Source organism: Staurois parvus, unplaced genomic scaffold (assembly GCF_062004578.1).
Source record: "Staurois parvus isolate SC_StPar_1 unplaced genomic scaffold, SC_StPar_1.0 ptg001058l, whole genome shotgun sequence".
Classification (NCBI taxonomy): Eukaryota; Metazoa; Chordata; class Amphibia; order Anura; family Ranidae; genus Staurois; species Staurois parvus.
Genome location: NW_028318854.1, coordinates 24,177 through 47,038, shown reverse-complemented (window position 1 = coordinate 47,038; position 22,862 = coordinate 24,177). Strand labels below are relative to the sequence as shown.

Genomic DNA, 22,862 nt, shown 5'->3' with positions numbered 1-22,862 from the left:
TTCATTTTGAAATTCCAAGATTGGTAGTTCTGGTTTGTCAAGTTTGCAAATGAAAGCTTTGTTGCAGCTGTGTTACTGGCCATTTTCTTTTATTCTGTTGCATTCTTCTTTCTGTTGCTGTATCTTGCACTTATTTGCTGTAGCAGGCTATGACTGGGGAAACTGGACCAGTGACCTGTTAAAAATTATGTACATAGCCCTGCAGAACAAATAGTGCACAGTCCACATGTACATTTATGCTTGCTTCACTGCAAACAGGAAACGTTTTTCAGTGAAAAGACATAGAGTTTATCATAGATGCAGCTACCAACTTATAAACATTGCCATCTACTGGTTGAAGAATATTCCTCTACTGAATACTGATGTAGTTGCTGCATCAAATACATTAAAACTGTATTCCAGAAATCTGATTATTATTTCTCTTCATCAGCATTTAGACTATCGAAGCTATACTTTGCAGAGTTCTCTGCGAGAAATCCCTCGGCTGGAGCGGTCAGTCTCCTTATGTAACAGCATTTCACAGTGGGTTCAGCTCATGATCCTCAACCGCCCAACTCCACAGCAGAGAGCTGAGGTCTTCACCAAATTTATCCACGTGACTCAGGTGAGATCTGAACATTACTGCATCCAAATCACAAAGGATAAGCTGCTCTGGGTTATTTTTGCATCATATCCGCAGCAAAAATTGGTTTTATTAAGTAGTAATTTTTTTGTTTTGGCGTCACATTGCATTTTTTGGAAATCAGAATGTCTGTACCATGTGAATAACTGCGGCCAATCACAGCTAACCATAATAGTACACACTGATTGAATAGACTTCATTCAGAAAAAATGATCGTTTATAACAGTTAGTATCACTGTTATAAGTGCTCATAGTGTGTAAAAACAAAATCCTAATCACCTCCCCAGTGTAGTACAGTGCTACAGTACTGTATTGCTCTGGTCACAGTATATATTTATAAAATCGTAAAAAATAATAATAATAATAATAATAATAATAATAAAAATTAATAATAATAATAAACAGTTAAAAAAATAATTACAAAATGTTAAAAAATATTTAATTTTTTTTTTTTTTTTACGTATTGTCACCAGTAAGTGTTCCTGATCACTGCCACACCAGTTTTATGATGGAACTGTACTGCAATGGTGACAGAATGTGAAAAAAATTTTTTTTTAATTTCTTCATTTTCCAGGAGATTGTGACAAAAATTACAACTTAAAAAAAACTTGCCATGCCTCTTTCTAAATACCTCAGACTGACTACTTTCCAGAAAGAGGGTCATTTGGGGGAAATTTGTAATGTTCTGGCGTTTTCGGGCTTCAAGAAATAAGATTCGGAGGCCGGCAGTACATCAGAACTGATCGATTTTCAGATACATATACCATAGTTTGTGGACTCTAACTTTCCTACAGGCTAAATAATATGCACTGATTTGGGTCATTTTTGCCAAAGAATGTGGCAGAACTACATTTTGACCTGAATATGTGAAGAAAGATTATTTATTTGCAAATTGTATATCAGAAACAAAGAAAAAATTTGTGTTTTTTTCATTTATTTAGCAAAAAATATAAAACCCAGTGGTGATTAAATAGAAGCAACATAAATCTCTATTTGTGTAAACAATTGCTAAAAATTAAATTTGGGTACAGTGTTGCATGACCGCGAAATGGTCATTAAAAAAGTATGACAGCAGTGAAAGCTGAAAATTAGCCTGGGCTGAAAGTGCCCGGTATTGAAGTAGTTAAAAGAGGGGATCCTGGCTGAGACATGCATTGTATAACTGTCATCTCATATCTGCGAGAACCTCAGTAGCTTAGTTTTGTCTCTGGGTAACCAATAATGAAACATACGACCCCAACACAAAATGGAAGCTGCAGTGAAATTCTTTTATTTATTGATTTGTTTGTTTCACAGAAACTCCGTAAACTCCAGAACTTTAACACCCTGATGGCAGTGATTGGAGGACTATGCCACAGTGCCATCTCCAGGTTAAAGGAGACACATAGTCACCTGTCACAGGATGTACTAAAGGTGAGTGGGAAACAATCTCTTCTTGTATAGAATTTGTAATTGAAGGCCAAATACACCCAAAATAATACAGTAATGATCCATCTACTTCCTAGATCTCTCAGTTACTCAATTGGTAGGATTTTCTTGCAGGAGGTTGTTTTTGCTCCACCCACAAGGAGCTAAGATGATGGAGTCATTCTCTTGTAGTTGATTTTTTCTTTTAAATGTTGAATGCAAACAAGTAACATTCACATACAAAATGGGACCATTCAAGAGAGCCACTATGTTCACAATAAACTGTAAATACATTACAATATCAATAGCTATGGTGGGTAAAGTAAAGTACACCTAGAAACAGTCATATCATAATGAATAAGTAATAGTACAGTCTCCTGGTGTCAGGGCTCCCAGGTATGACCAGAGGTGTGTGACTGATGCAGGGAAACGCAGACTTCAGATATGTGATAAACAATACAATTTATTAACACTAACAATACAAACATAAACGCAGTGCAATACTAAAACATAACACAGTGCAACCAAACCAAACCAACCACCCACAGATAACAGTATATACAAGCAAGCGTCGTCAGGCAGGCCGGGTCAATATCAATAGGGCAGGTAGGTACAGGGGGAGCAAGCAGAGAATGGTCGGGGTCACAGGCCAGGTTCAGCAGCTAGCAAGCAGCGTAGTACAGAGGGTCAAGCAGAGAGATGGTCAGGGTCACAAGCCAGGGATCAGGACAGGTAGCAGAGAATCAGACAGGAACAGAGAGCAGGAACAGGATACAGGGCCAAGAGAAACACAACACCAAGGCCGAGTCTGCAAGTCTGGCCATCCCTTAAATACCCCAGCATCATCAGTTCCAGGTGTTAGCTGGCTGAAAAGTTGAGTCTCTGATTGCAGGGAACACCCGCTGGCCAGCCCTGGTACTGCAGATCAAAAGGCAGGTGAGTCCCACCATTGCTGGCCAGTCCATTCCTAACAGTACCCCCCCCTCAAGGAGCGGCCTCAGGACGCTCCAAACAGTCCTAGCTGGGCAAAATGTTCCACCGCCCGGGTCTGGCAACTGGCGGGATATCAAAGACTGGCACACCGGGCAGGACTCCGGGCAGCGGCACACCGGGCTGGACTCCGGGCAGAGGCACATCGAGCAGAGGCACACCGGGCAGAGGCACACCAGGCAGGACTCCGGGCAGAGGCACATCGGGCAGGACTCCGGGCAGAGACACATCGGGCAGGACTCCGGGCAGAGGCACATCGGGCAGGACTCCGGGCAGAGGCACATCGGGCAGGACTCCGGGCAGAGGCACATCGGGCAGGACTCCGGGCAGAGGCACATCGGGCAGGACTCCGGGCAGAGGCACATCGGGCAGGACTCCGGGCAGAGGCACATCGGGCAGGACTCCGGGCAGAGGCACATCGGGCAGGATTCCGGGCAGAGGCACATCGGGCAGGACTCCGGGCAGAGGCACATCGGATTACCAGGCGAAGCAGCAGGCAGCGGGCCACCAGGCGGAGCAGCAGGCACCGGGCCCCCGGGCGGATCAGCAGGCACCGGGCCCCCGGGCGGGGCTACAGGCACCGGGCCCCCGGGCGGGGCTACAGGCACCGGGCCCCCGGGCGGGGCTACAGGCACCGGGCCCCCGGGCGGAGCGGCAGGCACCGGGCCCCCGGGCGGGGCGACAGGCACCGGCCCCCCGGGCGGAGCAGCAGGCACCGGGCCCCCGGGCGGAGCAGCAGGCACCGGGCCCCCGGGCGGAGCAGCAGGCACCGGGCCCCCGGGCGGAGCAGCAGGCACCGGGCCCCCGGGCGGAGCAGCAGGCACCGGGCCCCCGGGCGGGGCGACAGGCACCGGGCCCCCGGGCGGAGCAGCAGGCACCGGGCCCCCGGGCGGAGCAGCAGGCACCGGGCCCCCGGGCGGAGCAGCAGGCACCGGGCCCCCGGGCGGGGCGACAGGCATCGGGCCCCCAGGCGGGGCGACAGGCATCGGGCCCCCAGGCAGGGCGACAGGCATCGGGCCCCCAGGCGGGGCGACAGGCATCGTGCCCCCAGGCGGAGCGGCGGGCGCCGGACCCCCAGGCGGAGCGACAGGTCTCGGGCCCTCAGGCGGAGCGACGGGCGCCGGACCTCCAGGCGGGGCGACAGGCATCGTGCCCCCAGGCGGAGCGGCGGGCGCCGGACCCCCAGGCGGAGCGACAGGTCTCGGGCCCTCAGGCGGAGCGGCGGGCGCCGGACCCCCAGGAGGAGCGACAGGTCTCGGGCCCTCAGGGGGAGCGGCGGGCGCCGGACCCCCAGATGGAGCGACAGGTCTCGGGCCCTCAGGCGGAGCGGCGGGCGCCGGACCCCCAGATGGAGCGACAGGTCTCGGGCCCTCAGGCGGAGCGGCGGGCGCCGGACCCCCAGGTGGAGCGACAGGTCTCGGGCCCTCAGGCGGAGCGGCGGGCGCCGGACCCCCAGGAGGAGCGACAGGTCTCGGGCCCCCAGGCGGAGCGGCGGGCACCGAGACACCAGGCACGACAGTGGGCTCCGAGTCAACTGGTATGACCGCAGGCACTGGGTCAGACATTGGATGGTCTGGCTGGACAGCGGGCATCGGGTCACCAGGCATCAGGTCATTTGGCTCGACAGCGGGCACCGCGTCATCTGGCAAGGCAGTGGGCTCCGAGTCAACTGGTATGACCGCGGGCACTGGGTCAGACATTGGATCGTCTGACCGGACAGCGGGCATCGGGTCACCAGGCATCAGGTCATTTGGCTCGACCGCGGGCACCGCGTCATCTGGCAAGGCCGTGGGCTCCGAGTCAACTGGCATGACCGCGGGCACCGGGGCAGACATTGAATCGTCTGGCTGGACAGCGGGCATCGGGTCACCAGGCATCAGGTCATTTGGCTCGACCGCGGGCACCGCGTCATCTGGCAAGGCAGTGGGCTCCGAGTCAACTGGTATGACCGCGGGCACTGGGTCAGACATTGGATCGTCTGACTGGACAGCGGGCATCGGGTCACCAGGCATCAAGTCATTTGGCTCGACAGCGAGCACCGCGTCATCTGGCAAGGCAGTGGGCTCCGAGTCAACTGGCATGACCGCGGGCACCGGGGCAGACATTGAATCGTCTGGCTGGACAGCGGGCATCGGGTCACCAGGCATCAGGTCATTTGGCTCGACAGCGGGCACCGCGTCATCTGGCAAGGCAGTGGTCTCCGAGTCAACAGGCACGACAGTGGGCACCGGGTCATCAGGTACCGGATTGTCTGGCTCGACAGCGGGCATCGGGTCATCAGGTATGACAGCGGACACTAGGTCACCAGGCATCAGGTCATTTGGCTTGCCAGCGGGCACCGCGTCATCTGGCAAGGCAGTGGGCACCGAGTCACCAGGTACGACAGCGGGCTCTGAGTCAATTGGCACGACAGCGGGCACCGGATCAGGTACCGGATCATCTGGATCAACAGCGGGCATCGAGTCAACTGGCCTAATAGGATCGTCAGGCTGGATCAGTTCATCATGCTGGGTAGAGGCATTAGGCCGAGTAGAGGCTTCAGGCCGAGTAGAGGCATCAGGCCGAGTAGAGGCATCAGGCCGAGTAGAGGCATCAGGCTGAAGAGAGGCATCAGGCTGAGGAGAGGCTTCAGGCCGCGTAGAGGCTTCAGGCCGAGGAGAGGCTTCAGGCCGCGTAGAGGCTTCAGGCCAAGTAGAGGCTTCAGTCTGAACCACGGAAGGCAGGCTCACCGGTTTGGATACTGGCAGGATGGTATTGGTTGGAAAGAATTTTCGCTTTTTTCTGGTTTTAACTACTGGAGCACTGCAAGTAAACGCAGGTCTGCAAACGAATGGAGCAGCTGGAGACAGAGAAGAACTGGAGGATGGAACAGGAGAGGGAGCAGTTGCTACAGAGGGCTTTTTTACAGGATTAAAGGCAGGATAGGTGCAGCGAGTGGGAACAGGGGACTGACATGCGGTAGATAGCCAAGTATACTGGGCTGTAACTGGAGGAGCTGGTGGGAATACAGGAGTAGAGTTAGAAGCAGGACTGGGTCTTTGTAAGCTGACTGAGGCTGGGTGCAACAAATCTGTCCATGTCTGCAGTAGGGGTTGAACAAAGCTGAGCTTACACAAAGCCTGTCTGGTCAATGACTGCACTGCGTTTATACAATCTCGCAGTGTCTGTGGTGAACATGTGGAATAACGCTCCAGAAAGTAACCCACATCATCCTCTAATAACCACACCAGGGACTCTACCTGGTCTGCACTAAATGGTGGCAAAAATTCATCCCTGCATTCGGGGGAACCAGATGAAACCAACTCTGCACAAACCTCAATCAATGGCTGCACCTCAGAGAACACTGTGCCCTGATCTACTAGAACATGAGCGAGCCGTATACATTCTAGCAATTCATCCCGGGTATACTCCTTCAGAGTTTGATAAGCATACTCCCTGTCATCAAACACTAGCAGATATAAATACTCAACCTCATCAAGATCCATCCTTCCCATCAACAAGCCAAGATGGCTTCCCTGTGCAGCCACTTCTGGTCAGGATTGGCCTTGGTGTAATGTCAGGGCTCCCAGGTATGACCAGAGGTGTGTGACTGATGCAGGGAAACGCAGACTTCAGATATGTGATAAACAATACAATTTATTAACACTAACAATACAAACATAAACGCAGTGCAATACTAAAACATAACACAGTGCAACCAAACCAAACCAACCACCCACAGATAACAGTATATACAAGCAAGCGTCGTCAGGCAGGCCGGGTCAATATCAATAGGGCAGGTAGGTACAGGGGGAGCAAGCAGAGAATGGTCGGGGTCACAGGCCAGGTTCAGCAGGTAGCAAGCAGCGTAGTACAGAGGGTCAAGCAGAGAGATGGTCAGGGTCACAAGCCAGGGATCAGGACAGGTAGCAGAGAATCAGACAGGAACAGAGAGCAGGAACAGGATACAGGGCCAAGAGAAACACAACACCAAGGCCGAGTCTGCAAGTCTGGCCATCCCTTAAATACCCCAGCATCATCAGTTCCAGGTGTTAGCTGGCTGAAAAGTTGAGTCTCTGATTGCAGGGAACACCCGCTGGCCAGCCCTGGTACTGCAGATCAAAAGGCAGGTGAGTCCCACCATTGCTGGCCAGTCCATTCCTAACACCTGGTTTTAACCATCATCAGTCTGTTATAAGCAGTGAATAAGACCATGGACACCAAATTTTGTCAAATTTCTGAGGAGAGCCCCTATTAGCATATGCAAATTGTTATAGGGGAAGGGTAGAGTTTGTAACAGATTTTTCCACTATGAAGCGAAGGGGGAGATGATCTCTTCCAGTTACAAAGAATAACGTAAAATACTAGGCAGTCATCAGCTACTTGGAGTGAAAAAAAAATTTGGAGTTTCTCTATCAGCCCCAAAAGGCATGCCTTGGGGCATCGAAGGTTAGGCAGGCCCAATGCAGTGTCAATGAAACAGTTGGTCTGTGACTGAAATGATTGTATATCGGGGCAGGAGCATAGTGTTTGAGTTCTTTTCTTTTATTATTCTTCATTATGGAACATCCATCAAGGAAATGTGATACATTTTACTGGCTGCACTAGTTGGGTCAAATTGGGAATTCTGGTAGTGGGTCGTTGAAGCTGGGTGTGGACTGTTCTGAGCAGGCTTTCGAGTAGTGATAATTTGGCTTTTTGCAGATAAAAGCTGACTAAGTTGTCCCATTTTTTCACTGTGATAGTGTTTAAAAGCTGTTATTTTGTTAGCTGTGTTGGTATAAACTTTATGGAGTTTTAATGAGAGTGTTGGGCCACTAGCTATAGCAGGAGCAATGCACCCATTGACCAGCTGCATAGGTACACAAGGGGATCACCTGGTGGATGACATGGGTTCACCTGACGTGTGGAGTCTAAGTACTAATCGGTGTTCAACAGAGCTCTTGATGGTGGAGATGGGTTTTCTGCATTTTAGTACCAAGTAGTAGTCCTCAGGATTGGCCCACCAGGAGGTGAGCAAGCTGGGGTCCAGTAGCAGATATGACAAGTAGGGATAAGCAGACGTGCAGTCAGTAAACAAGCCAAAGGTCTGTAATGAGTGGTTTCAGGTTGGGATCAAGCAGAAGCATAGTCGAGGAACAAGCAAAGGGTTGGTAACAAATAATAGTGAAGATACGAACAGCAGCAGGAAAGACAAGCGCAAGATATTGGCTAGAGAGAGCGCAATAATCTAGCAAACAAGAAGTGCAGAGACATGGCTTAAATCAGGAAGGTCATAAGAGGAGCAAAGAGTTCAAGGTTAACCAAAAAAAAAGGAGAGACAAGACAAGTCCAAACAATCAGACAGGAAGCTGTCCAGCATCTCAAGTGGCCTAGCAAGAAAAGTTACTGCCAGACATTGCAGAGCTCCCAGGTTCAGATCCAGACCGTGACATAGACTTTGGTTGAACTTAAAACTGAACTCCAGGAAAGGCAGTAAACATTTGCTTTAATCTCCTCCTTGCAGTTATATATTATCATTAGAATTTTCTTTAAATTCTTCTTCTTTTTTCTTTGGTCACATGATATGCTGAAGGCCCCCCCTAAAATCCCTCTGTTTAGATATGTGGAAGGTCTGTTTCTGCTATGTCTTTCTCAAGTGATATAGGTACAAATGAACTACATTTCTCCGAATTCTTGGCCATGATCCCGGACTTCCAGGGGTGTTTATAGTCCCTGTAGAACCTTCCAGGCTTGTCAGTCAGCCTAGTGAGGATTGGATGAGTGTTCTATCAGAGGTGCTCCTGAGGCCACCCATTGAGCGAATTCCTGCCATGAAGGGGCAAACACCAGTCAATCCAGTAACTCTGACCTACTGGGGGAATTTAGATAACCAGTCACTCAGCACAAAGAAAGTACAGTGGTGGCTTAACGCAGGGCTTGAAATTTCCACTCGCCTGCTCGTCAATGGCAAGTGGAAATTATGGTGGGGCCGAGTGTGTCCCCCAGGGCCGTCTTACTGAGCAGGCTCAGAGCTCAGGCCGGATCTGTCATTGGCACTGGGAGCCGTCAGACTGCTCAATAGTTGAGCGCAGTGAAAGAAAAGGAAGGAGTGTGTGCTGTGCTCTGCCTCCCCCTAGAGTGCAGTACCCGGATCTGTGAGTGAACAACGAAGTACTGCAACTTTTTATGGGGGGGGGTGTATGTGTACATGTATGTGTGTTTGTGTGTGTCTGTGTATGCATGTACAATTGTACATGTGTCTGTGTGTATGTACATGTGTCTATCTGTACATGTGTCTGAGTGTATGTACATGTGTCTGTGTGTGTGTACATGTGTCAGTGTGTGTGTGCATGTACATGTGTGCGGGTGTTTGTGTGTATGTACGTACATGTGTCTGCGTATGTATGTACATGTCTGTGTGTATGTACATGTGTCTGTGCATGTGTATTTCTGTGTATGTACATGTATCTCTGTGTATGCGTGTCTGTACGTGCCTGTGTGTGTATACATGTATCTGTATGTGTGTGTGTACATGAGTCTCTGTGCGTGTGTGTACATGTTTCTGTGTGTGTAGGTACATGTCTGTATGTGTGTGTACAGGTGTCTCTGTTTGTGTGTGTTTGTTGGTGGCAAGTAACTCTTAAGGCCTGGCTAGTAGCTCAGGACTTGAAATTTTAAGCCCTGGCTTAACGGACAAGGGGCAAGAAGGTTGTTCTTGAGTTATTCACTTTCAGGTCATTACAGAGGAAAAGGGGCACTTTTTACATCTGGAGGAAAAGAGATTTAACCTTCAAATATAGAAAGGCTTCTTCCAAGTAAGAGTTGTGAAAATGTAGAATAGACTCCCTGAAGAACTACTTCTGGCCAGCTCAGAAGACTATTTTTAAAAAGAGCCAGGGTAGTTGGTCCAGGGATTATCCAACTGCCTCCTGTGGAATCAGGAAGGAATTTTTCCCACCAATGGAGTGAATTAGATCCTACTTTAACAGGGTTTTTTTTGCCTTCCTCTGAATTAACTGTAGGTATAGGATAATGTATATGGGGGGTTCCTATTCAGGTTTTTTTGGGTTAAACTAGATAGACTAGCATCATTTTTCACTGTACTGTATCTATGTTCTGAATTATCTTTTAGAAAAGAGTGCATGTCCAAAACACTTTGAGGTGTATTTATAAAGAATTTGCAGAGCTGTTTGATAGCGAAAGCACATTCACATTCATTTTGTGTGAATTGGGCATTGGTAACATTTATTTGTTAATTTCCTCTAGCATTCTATAGAATGATTACAGTTTGTCTCTTGTTTTAAACACGTACAATACGTATTTCCTATTCTCTTCTTCTCCATCTAGTGGCCATAACATGGCATTTTACTACTGCCTTTATAACACAAACATTTTTTCCAAAGAGATAATAACCTAAAGAACATTTGTTTTTGCCAAGATCACACAGAACAAATGTACATGCAGATTTGCTGGACGATTGGTTGTGCAAGTTTTTTGTAAATGGACCCCTGTGTAATGTAGTGTAATACCAAATGTGTTAAAGTGATAGTAAACACCACTGGTTACAAAGAAAAAATGACCATGAACACACCAAAGCAGCTGTAATCAAAGTGCAAATTACACACTCAAACCTAACACCCAAAGAATATTTGACAGCGTTATGTGTAATGCTAAACAAAATGTTGATACTGTGCAAACATCAATAAATTAAAAGTTTCCGCATAAAAAGTAATCTTTTGCCACTGATTTGTCACAGTTATGAATTGTATGACTTCAATAAAGTGTCTGTGCAATTATTCCCATGCAAGTGCTTCTGTGCAATTTTCAAAGACACAACCATGTGTTTTTGTGCTGAAATCCAGTGATCTTCCACCACAGAGATCTCACCAGATGGGTATGACCACCCACTATAGGTAAGTCATAATGCACTTGTTATACTGGATCTTGTTTGCCACCATCCACTGCACACCAGGGTTAAATGCTCCACTTTCCTTTTTCTTCCAGACTTTATAGGCTTGTATTCTCATACCACATAGGAAGGGGATAGAGAAAGACCAACATAGTGTAAAAACTTTAAAAACACTTCTAGGTGTAGTGTGTGGGATGACATCACTTCCTGGCCGGCCTCAATGGGGCATTCCATCACCTTGACGTTCTCAAGATGCCTCTGGTACACCCCGAGAAGGAATAAGAAGGGACTGCTCGGCATACTCAGTATGGAGTAGGTACCAGAAGATTGCACATAATCTATTACCTATGTGCATATACCTGAGAGTTGGGTGTGCAGTAGATGGTGCCAAACAAGATCCAATAAAACAAGCGCATTATGACTTACCTATAGTGGGTGGTTATATCCATCTGGTGAGTTCTCTATGATTGTGGTGGAAGACCACTGGATTCCAGCACAAAATCACATGGTTGTGTCTTTGAAGATTGCACAGAAGCACTTGCATGGGTATAATTGCATAGACATGTAGCACAATCCCCTTAGGAGTTGCTGAAGATTTGGGTCCCCCTATAGTCCTACACAGCCAGGCAACACACATATGCCACAGACTTGCATTCCAGAGACAGTAGACAGTCCTTGAACTTGTTTTTTTAAGTTTTATTAGGGGTATTGAACTGATGACAACTTCCTGGCAACTATATACAAGTCTCTATACAGCAAAGTCTCTTCTAGGAGAGCTCTCCAGCCTCTCCTGGTGTACAACCCCAGAACCCAGATGAATCCTTTTCTATATAGAGGAAATCCCTGGGCAAGGGGATCCAGTGGCTGCCACTTTAAGTTACACAGTCCCAGGTAAGGAGCTAGTCAGGTTTCCCAGAATGCCCTCTTTCCTTGTCTGGCCCAGGGGGTGCAGGATTACTCACCCAGTCCTTGCCTGTGAGCTGGCTGGGTTGGTGGCTGCCTTCAGGTCTTCTGGTGGGCTGGCTCCTTCCCTGGCTCCACAGGTGGTCCTCCCTCTGGGGACCAATGAGGCTGAGTTATCCTCCTTTTCAGGCCCCAGCCTGTTAGTAGGCCCCTTCCCACTGGGCCTCCTCCCAGGCTCCTGTATCTCAGCTTTCCTCACATCTTCAACCCAAACTCTCCTGCCCCTGAGCAGGCTCAAACACACTTAAAGGCTGCCCTGGCCCCATGCCAAGCCTCCTGCTTGGGGATTGGCCAGAGTCCTCTAAGTGTGTAGGCCAGCTCCTCCTCACCCCCTCTAGCTGCTTCTAGAATCTTCTCCAAGATTTTAGAGCAGGGGGAGGTATCAAGGAACTGACCTGCAGAGCCTCTCAGCCCTGACCCAAAACTGACCCTGCTGACTATTGCCCAGGCTGCTACTCAACCTCTCTAACTAAAACAATGTAACTAGTGCTCCCTGGCTATCTAAAGGGGCGCTACAGACACTTTATTAAAGTCATACAGTTCATGACTGGATGTATCAGTGGCACAAGATTACTTTTTATGTGGACACTTATCATTTATTGATGTTTGCACAGTATCATGATTTTGTTTAGCATTACACATAGCGCTGTAAAATATTTTTTTGGTGTTAGGTTTGAGAGTGTAATTAGCACTTTGATTACAGCTGCTTTGGTGGGTTTATGGTCATTTTCTCTTTATCTCAGCGCTGGTGCATAATATTTTGGTACTAAAAATTGTTCTGATTTTTTTATTCTTTATTAGATATAAAGTTTTTCTGGAAAGTTTGAGGGAAGAATGAGACTGCAGAGGGCTGTGTAATAGTCAAATGAAGAATAACTAGAAGCTAGAAGGCATAGGTCTGATGTGTGTCAGGGCGTGAGTCACAGTCTATCGTTAGTTTGACTGCCCAGACTCATGAGGGAGGCTGAACTCTGTCACAATCCACCGCGTTGTCTCATTCTAAGAATTTTACCACAAGCACTTACCACAGAAATGAATACGGTGATTTTTTTTTTCACTGTTAATTCCGTGGGTTTACCCTGCTGCAAGGTTGCAGTACAGGAAACAGTTCAGTACTAGACTTGACTCGTTAAATCTTATTTTGTATGTTTAATGTATGAAGAACCTAGTAAGAATTCAGTAGGGAGTCCAGCAGGTTTTGTATGAGGTTCTCTGTAATGGGTCATAGTTCCCATCGGTTTAATGGGTCTACTTAGAGAAGGGGTGCTCAACTTTTGGAGGAGCGAGGGCCACCTAAGTGATTTGGTACCCAGGCACGAGCCACAATGAAATGAAATGGTTCAGAATTTCAAATTTTATATTTTGTATAGCATAATGAACATTTTCCTTCTTCAGCCGCTGAATGTCGACGGGACGGGATGGGAGGAAAAGCCTGCTTTCAATGGTTGCAGGAGGAAATTGGAGAGGATCGGTTCCTGTATATTCCGCCTTAGCCACCCCTCTTGTCTTAGTGTAAAACAGAATGTGACAGGGAGGCCGCACAAGCCCCCTGGAGCATGGGACAGGGTCACCATTGCGACCCCTCACGCTTACTGTCCTGGTCCCCCTAAAAGGCTGCTTTCACACTGATGCTCTGCTGTTTAGCCGCATCGCAGGTGCAGCTCAGTGCACCTGCAGGTTAGCTGTATTTTGCCATTGACTTCTATTATATCTTGTGGGTATGGTGCACTTTTTTAACTTGCACCAAAACTACTGCATTCAGGAGTTTTGGTGTTCTTTCACAAAGTGCACCAAACCAGCAGGATATAAGAGTGCACTTGGTTTGAGGTCGAGGGCCACATCAGAGGTATACGAGGGCCACATGTAGCCCATGGGCCACAGGTTGACCAAATCTGACTTAGTGTATGTCATTATGTGAAGCCAAAAACACCTTTTTCTTGCTTTGGATAGAGTTGGAAAGGAGTAGAACTCCTGAAGGGTTTTACTGCTATCAGGGACTCTGGATTACCCTCACTTCCTGTCCTACTGACAATGGTTTCATCAGACAAGACATGAAGGAAAATCTGTGACAGGGACGCAAACAAAAGCTGTCGTATTGAGACTTCCATGCCATCAGAATACACTGCTCAGTGCAGCCAGCTATAGCCGACGGTGCTGATCAAGCGGGGAAAATCCGACAGGCTGGCTGTACAGAAGTTGATCAGTAGATCATCTTCTGTACAGCTACAGTCCCCATACATGGATTGAAATTTGGCCTGTCCCTCATGAACTGGCAGAATTTCAATCCATGTATGGTCTGCTTTAGTGACATCATCACTGTGGCCAGTTACCCTTCACAAGGAGAGGGAGCAGCAGTGACTAAAGGTCAACAACAGAAACCAGCCAACATTTGGCCTGCGTGTACAGCAGGTTGTCTGACAGAGGCCACTTTAATCAAATGGGAATGCTGGAAAACCAGCATCCGATCAGTGCTGGCAGCCAATGGCTGTGAGTGCTGATCAGTGTGTTCTGGCGGGGGAGAGGTCCCAATTGTCAGAACACAGTAGGTCAATGGGGGAGATCACATCACTAACATCGCTTAAGTCTCGAGCGCACTGAGGATATCAGACGAATGATTAGATGCTAGTCTTATATCAAAAAGGTTTAGGTTACTAAAGTTCTGCAAATTCTCGTAAGACAGAATACAACATCCCACGATGATTGTATTGTGTTGTATTCTAATGTATTCTTTCATTTCTGAGCATGCCCAGTCTTAGTCACTCGATTTTTTACGGACGGCTACTGTACTGATTAAAATCGTTCAATCTGTTATTGTATGAAAAACGTTTTTTGCTTTGTCCCTGCATGTAATTTGAACTGCTGGCTCTTGAAAGCTGCATACTAACTGTCAAGGTCCTACCTTTTCCCAGAGGTTATGCTGCTCCATGTGCTGGCATCCATCTTGGGTTTCTGCAAAAAATCGTGGGAGCCTTTTATGCTTTCAGGCCTCTGCGGTCCATCCTCCAGAGGGGTGTGGTTGAGCACATTTAAGCCGGTTGTCCGCACGTGCTCTTTGCATTCGTGTCCTGTTTGTTAGTGTTGTTGCAAGCTCCTATTCTACTCTCGTGGCTCTCCTGGAAACTGACTCAGCTTTGTCTAAGACTACTCTCAGCCTTATCCCTTTATCTGACCTCCCGTTGCTGAACCCGGCTTGTGACCTGTGTATTCTTGTCTACCGTTCTGTACTGTCTGTCCCGCTGTTATCGACCCGGCCTGTCCAACTACGCTATCGCTCTTATCTGGTTCCTACCAGCTATACGCCATTGGCGGCGGTCATTACCGCAGCTGGGGTTTCTCGGGGGCCACGACCTGGTTCCTGGCTGCATCAAGTCCATCCCCACCATCAGGGGCCCTGGTGAAGGGCAGCCTGGAGCTTAGACTCTGCGCCCTGAGGGACTCTGGTCTGTGGGTGGGGGTGAAGGGCGGGTTGTCCTTCGTCCTCGAGGTTGATGCATCTAAGACGGGAGTAGGCGGTCGCCCGATGGACCCCTACTTCCCTGTGGGTTCTACTCCAGGAAGCTTTCCTTTGCAGAATGCAACTACCAGATTGGAGATAGGGAGTTGTTGGTCATCATTCAGGTTCTCAAGTAAAGGAGGCACCTGCTTGAGGGCTCCGCGGTTCCGGTCCTCATTCTTACCGATCACAAGAACCTGACGTATCTCTCGGAGGCCAAGAGATTGACGCCCCGTTAGGCCAGATGGGCCTTGTTCTTGTCACGTTTCAACTATGTGGTTTCCTATTTGCCTGGCTCCAAGAATGTCAGGGCTGATGCATTGTCGCGGCAATACTCTGAGTTGTCCAGGGAGGACTCTGAGCCAACCTCGGTCATACCTCCAGATCAGATCCTGGCTGCCATTCGCACCAGTCTGACTTCTCCCCTTGGGGAGCAGATTTTGGCGGCTCAAACTGATGCTTCTCCCGAGAGACCAGATGGTAGATGTTTCGTACCTGAGGGATTGCGCACCCGCCTGCTGCGTACCTACCACAACTCCAAGACTGCCGGTCATCCAGGGAGGAACCAGTTGTCCTGGGTCGTCTCTCGTTTATTCTGGTGGCCAACTCTCCATTCGACATCGCATCTTATGTAGCGGCATGTTCGGTCTGTGCCCAGAATAAATCTCCACGGCATCTTCCATTGGGCCTTCTGCAACCCATTCCCAATGGGGAGCGTCCCTGGTCACACCTGGGCATGGATTTTATTGTAGACCTCCCTGTGTCTCGGGGCTATACGGTCATCCTCATGGTCATTGATTGTTTTTCCAAAATGTGCCATTGTGTTCCGCTCAAGAAAGTACCAACTGCGCAAGAACTGGCCACGGTTTTTCCCAAGGAGATTTTTCGCCTGCATGGGTTGCCCAGGGTGATTGTCTCGGACCGTGGGAGTCAGTTCGTGTCCAGGTTCTGGCGCGCCTTCTGCTCCCAGTTGGGTATCAGGCTCTCCTTCTCTTCGGCCTACCACCCGCAGTCCAATGGAGCTGCGGAGCATTCCAACCAGGCCCTGGAACAATTCCTTCGCTGCTATATCTTGGACCATCAGGACGATTGGGCCAATCTCCTGCAATGGGCGGAGTTTGCCAGGAACTCGGCTGTCAACTCCTCCTCCGTGATGTCTCCCTTCATGGCCAACTATGGGTTCCAACCTGCGGTATTACCTGAGAGGTTCTCACCACAGGACATTCCGGCTGTGGAGAACCATCTTGCTGCCCTGCGTTCTTCATGGGGGCAGATCCAGAAGTCCTTGAAGGACTCAGCACAGCGCCAGAAGTTCCAGGCTGATCGCAGATGGCTGCCTGCTCCTTCATACCAGGTCGGAGATCGGGTGTGGTTGTCTACTCGCAACCTCAATCTTCGGGTGCCCGCACCCAAACTGGTCCCCCATTTTGTTGGCCCTTTTCGCATCCTCCGCAAGGTGAATCCGGTTGCCTATGCCCTTGCCCTTCCTTCTGGAATGCGGATCTCTAATGTCTTCCATGTATCCCTGTTGAAGCCTCTGGTCTGCAATTGCTTCACTACCTCTCCGCCTCGGCCCCGTCCCATCTGGGTTGACGGTCATGAGGAGTATGAGGTGAGCCATATCCTGGACTCTCGATTGGTGCGCGGTCAGGTGCAGTTCCTGGTTCATTGGCGCGGTTATGGTCCTGAGGAGCGTTCCTGGGTTCCTTCCGCGGATGTTCATGCTCCTGCCCTCCTCTGCACTTTTCATGCCCGCTTTCCTCAGAAGCCTTTTGTTGAGCCGCGGAGGGGGAGGGGCCCTTGAGGAGGAGGTACTGTCAAGGTCCTACCTTTTCCCAGAGGTTATGTTGCTCCATGTGCTGGCATCCATCTTGGGTTTCTGCAAAGCATGGTGGGAGCCTTTTATGCTTTCAGGCCTCTGCGGTCCATCCCCCAGAGGGGTGTGGTTGAGCACATTTAAGCCGGTTGTCCGCACGTGCTCTTTGCATTCGTGTCCTGTTTGTTAGTGTTGTTGCAATCTCTTATTCTACTCTCGTGGCTCTCCTGGAAACTGACTTGGCTTTGTCTATGACTACTCTCAGCCTTATCCCTTTATCTGACCTCCCGTTGCTGAACCCGGATTGTGACCCGTGTATTCTTGTCTGCCGTTCTGTACTGTCTGTCCCGCTGTTATCGACGCGGCCTGTCCGACTACGCTATCGCTCTTATCTTGTTCCTACCAGCTATACGCCATTGGCGGCGGCCATAACCGCAGCTGGGGTTTCTCGGGGGCCGCGACCTGGTTCCTGGCTGCGTCAAGTCCATCAGCACCATCAGGGGCCCTGGTGAAGGGTAGCCTGGGGCTTAGACTCCGCGCCCTGAGGGACTCCGGTCTGTGGGTGGTGGTTGTCGTCAGTCAGTGCGTGACCCTGCCATTAGGCCTGCCTGTCCATTCCACAGCTCCTGCCCTGACACTAACAGGCAGATTATCAGATGATCACTCTGAAATCAGTATTTTTTGTCCAATTTTCTTAGTGTGTGTAATCATTGGTTAGTATGACAACCTCACTCAGCTCACTGGGTTGAATGAAAAAAGAACTCCCCGTGTGTACCCCGCCATAGTCTCACACTGGATAACTGCAGAGATCTGGAAGTAATACACAAAACACACCAAGATTCAATTACAAATCCACATGATTCTTCTATTTGGACAATAGTTACTTACCCTAGAGTACAGTTTTATGCCTTCATCCACACTTTTTTCATGTGTGATTAGATGCCACTTGTAGAACAGGATCAGAATGTCACATTTTCAGCCTATTTAAATAGGAGCACCTGAAGAAAGTGTTTATTAACCACTTCCTGTCTGGACACTTTTACCCCCTTCCTGTCCAGGGCAATTTTCAGCTTTCAGTGTTATCACACTTTGAATGACAATTGCGCAGTCATGCAACACTGTACCCATATCAATTTTTTACCTTTTTTTGAGACAGATAAAGCTTTATTTTGGTGGTATTTATTCACTGCTGGGATTTTTTTTTTTGCTATGTAAATGAAAACGTCCAAAAAGTTTGAAAAAAAGTGTTTTTCTTATAAAATTTTGCAAATAAATAATCTTTCATCATAAATCTTGGCCAAAATGTATTCCGTTATCTTTTTAGTAAAAAAAAAAAAAGCCAAATTAGTTTATAACCAAAAATCAAAAATTATAAATTTTAAACTTTTTTTACATTTTTATTTTATTTTTTTATATTATTATTTTTTTTTGTTTTTTTTACATACTGTCACCCTAGCAGTACAGTGTCACCATGGTGACACTGTACTACTTGTGGGGGTGATGAAGATTTTTTTTTACAGTGATTGATTGATCACAGCTTGTCACATGGTACAAGGCTGTTGTGAATAGCCTTGTACCATGTGACCTCTGTGATCATTCACAGATTTCACATGTAGTAAGCAATGATGTCACAAGTGACATCTTGCTTACTGCTTTGCATGTGATCACTGATTGGCCAATCGGCAATCACATGATTGGGACCTCGTAGAGATGTCCCGTCCGACGATCAGTGTTTCACTGTGTCCGGAGGACACAGCAGGCACCGGATCGCGGTGCTGCGCGCTCCCAGGGAGCGCGCACAGCTAGAAATGGCAGGTGCCGTTTATGAACGGCAACCCGCCCCTGGAGTGCCACCGCCCTGCCGTTTATAAACAGCAGGCGGACGGCAAGTGGTTAAGGTTTATTCAGGTGCTCCAAGTCTATGGGGCCAAAAACAAGTGATCCTGTCCCAAAGAATCTCACATACTTTATTGAGCATCAAGTGACAGGTGACAAGCGACACAACATTCAAGTGTGAATGGGCTTATTGAATAATAGGATTCTTCATCTTGAACATTGCCGCACTTTAACAGTCATGCAACAAATCGCTCAGGTGTGAATGTGGGCTAAAAAATCTGTTTTATTCACTAGAATGGTCCATAGTAATCCCCAGATTGGATTCTCTCTCTCTCTCTCCTTCTCTCTCTCTCTCTCCTTCTCTCTCTCTCTCTCTCTCTCTCTCCTTCTCTCTCTCTCTCTCCTTCTCTCTCTCTCTCTCCTTCTCTCTCTCCTCATTTAGGGCTTAATCATAAAGGGAGAGGAGCTACCTCTACAATAAAACCCCTATTGAGTTAAATGCACCAGAGAGAGAGGATCTCAAGCAGAATTACTATGGACCATCCAAGTGGAAAGGTGGATTTTAGCTGAATTTGGCACATGGCATTTTACTCTGTGTGATGGATTGAGCATTGAGACAAGCTTGAAACCAGTACCAGGACAAGGTCATCCAGTGCCCAGGGCAAATAAGCCAAACTGTGCCCCCCTCCATTATGTGCAATCTTAACTGCTATCCCCCCACAGTTATCTGCTAGTCAAAATTGTATCAAAATGAGCTCACTGGTGCAACCATCAATAGAGTAAACTGCTGCCCCCAGGGCAGCTGCCCCTCTTGCCCACCCCTTGTCCCAGCCCTGCTTGAAACCATGCCTGCACCCATGGTGGGAAGCCATGCTGTATTGCTGTAGCAACAAAAACCATGATAGAGGTTCTAACTCTTCCTCATTCTGTACAAAACTAGAAGAAAATGTTTTGGTTGGAGTTAAGCTCAAATGAACAAATACAGCCACACATAACTGGTGTCTGTGTCTTTTTTACTATCTGTCTAGGGATGGTAACACTTTTTACAGGTTTTGGGCTAGTGTGCTTCTCTAGAATAACTCACCCATGCTTTTCTTGGGCAGACGCTCAGCGAAATGACGGAGTTACTGTCCTCAAGCAGTAACTACAGTACATATCGAAGAGTCTACAATGAATGTGGTGGATTTAAGATTCCGATTCTGGGTGTCCAGCTGAAGGATTTAGTTTCACTAAATGAAGCTTTGCCTGACTATTTGGACAATGGGAAAATCAATGTCAGCAAACTGCAGAGTCTGTACCAGCACATCCTGGAGCTACGGCAGCTGAAGAAAGTCATTCCACCATTCCAAGCCAACAATGATGTGATACTGCTGCTAACAGTGAGTACACCACTTGGCATATATTGTACATCCATTTACAAATGCATAATCTATGTAGTACATATATTAAGCCCCATACACATGATGAGAATATCGGATGAATGATTTTTTTTTGCATGCCAGTCACATATCAAAGATGAATAGCTTACTAAAGTTATGAAAATTCTCGTAAGACAGAATACAAATTTGGAAGTGATGTAATGTATTGTATTCTATCGTTATGTATTCTTTCATTTCGGAAAGATCATAGCATAGCTGGTCTTGTTCACTTGATTTTTTTTTTAGACGAATACTGTACTGATTAAAGGAAAATTTCTTCTGTTATCGTACAGGAAAAAAATGTGTGTTTGTCCCTTTGAACAATTTTGCATGAACTGTCGTGATTGGCCTTCAAAAGTTGTGTACCAATGATCAGACTATAGGATGATCACTTGGTATTATTGTCTAATTTTCTCATTGTGTGTGCTAGACATTTCAGCGATTTACTAAAACTGGAGAGTGCAAAAGCTGGTGTGGCTCTGCATAGAAACCAATCAGCTTCCAGTTTTTTTTGTCAATGCTTGATTGAACAAGCCAAAGTTAGAAGCTGATTGATTACCGTGCACAGCTGCACCAGATTTTGCGCTCTTCAGTTTTAGTAAATCAACCCCAATATGTCTTTATAGGAAATGAGAGGGAATTTATTAAACTAGAAACAGATTGCAATAAAAATCTGTCAGGAGATATTCCAAAATTTACAAAGACTGCAAACAATTATTCATTATTAGGGCTTGTTCACACTTGACTAAATTTCTAACTCTTACCAAATGCTCCTATAGCTTTAGTATGGGCATTAGACAGGCGTTGATGAGCTTTAGTATGGGTGGTAGACAGGCGTTGATGAGCTTTAGTATGGGCATTAGACAAGCATCAATGAGCTTTAGTATGGGCATTAGACAGGCATTGATGAGCTTTAGTATGGGCGTTAGACAAGCGTTGATGAGCTTTAGTATGGGTGGTAGACAGGCGTTGATGAGCTTTAGTAAGGGGTGTAGACAGGCGTTGATGAGCTTTAGTATGGGCATTAGACAGGCATTGATGAGCTTTAGTATTGGCGTTAGACAGGAATTGATGAGCTGTAGCATGGGCGTTAGACAAGCTTTGATGAGCTTTAGTATGGGCGTTAGACAGGCATTGATAAGCTTTAATATGGGCGTTAGACAGGTGTTGATGACCTTTAGTATGGGTGTTAGACAGGCGTTGATGAGCTTTAGTATGGGTGTTAGACAGGTGTTGATGACCTTTAGTATGGGAGTTAGACAGACGTTGATGACCTTTAGTATGGGAGTTAGACAGGCGTTGATGACCTTTAGTATGGGCATTGCTTTTTAAGAACACTCCCCAAATGCCCTTTGTGCAGTTTTGAAGCATTTTATAAGTGTTTGACAAGCATTAAAACCACACCACAAACTAAGTAAAGTGTAATGTTATTAATGCTCTGCAACCGCACTGCAAATGCCCCGCAAACACCTGCCAGTGCATTTGAGGAGTGTGACCGTAGACTTGAATGGGAGGCATTGAAAGGCTTCAAACTCCTCCTAACTCAATATGAAGCTTCAATTTTGAAGCGACACAATGCTAACGATTCATGCTTTGATCATGTGAACAGCACTGTGTGTTGCCCATAGTATCATTTGCCTAGGCGTTTTAAGAGCGTTAAAAACACCCCTCAAACACCAGCTTTCAATGTCAATGTGAACTAGGCCTTATACCTTTTGTGGAAAAAAGCTGTCCTCCAAAAATGGATTTACCCTGCCCTCGCCCACATCTCTTTGTTCATAGAAAAACTAACTGATGTTTTCTATATAGAATGAGTGTAGGCCTCTTTACAAAAAGAACCCCAACCTTTTTTTTACATACAACAATCAATAACACAATGTTTATTGGTATCATACTAGATTGCTAACCAAGGACCCTACAACTGAAATCCCACTTCCAAACTAAATCACACTAACATTCAATACTAGAGTCCGTGTTTAATCTCACATTATACTGTTAAAGTAACTATTTGCCTGTTCTGTCCCATTGGTCAAATGTTGCGGCCACCCTTAAGAAGGTCATAGATGAGTCGAAAACAGAACGAAAATTCTTGTCAATCATCGAATAGTTCACTTTTCGCATCATTGGTGTCCCAGCTGCAACACAAAATTTTCATGCCACAATCGAAAGTACCTAATCCAACATGCTGGATTTTTTTTAGAAAATGAAACAAATGATGTCAACATCGTATAAGCTATTTTCACAGAACTGAGTTTTTGACTCATCTATGGCCTGCTTTAATGTTAACTGCATATTTGCTAAAAATACACACACAAAAAACCCTGACAAGACCATTACCCAGGGGCGGACTGACAACTCATGGGGCCCCCGGGCAATAGGAGATCATGGGGCACCTGTGTCCTTGCCCAAACTCAAAAAAGCCTATGAAAAAGGTAGCAGGGGCATCT

At 47.3% G+C, this 22,862-nt stretch overlaps 1 protein-coding gene across 1 annotated transcript in view; it reads left to right on the top strand.

Annotated features, from left to right (window-relative positions):
* The window catches only part of RASGRP4 (RAS guanyl releasing protein 4), a 60,432-nt gene that overhangs the window by 15,860 nt on the left and 21,710 nt on the right, over positions 1-22,862 (top strand). The window contains 3 exon segments of the mRNA XM_089658189.1: positions 431-604; positions 1,919-2,035; positions 20,101-20,376. Of these exon segments, the coding sequence (XP_089514315.1) occupies positions 431-604; positions 1,919-2,035; positions 20,101-20,376 (567 nt within the window).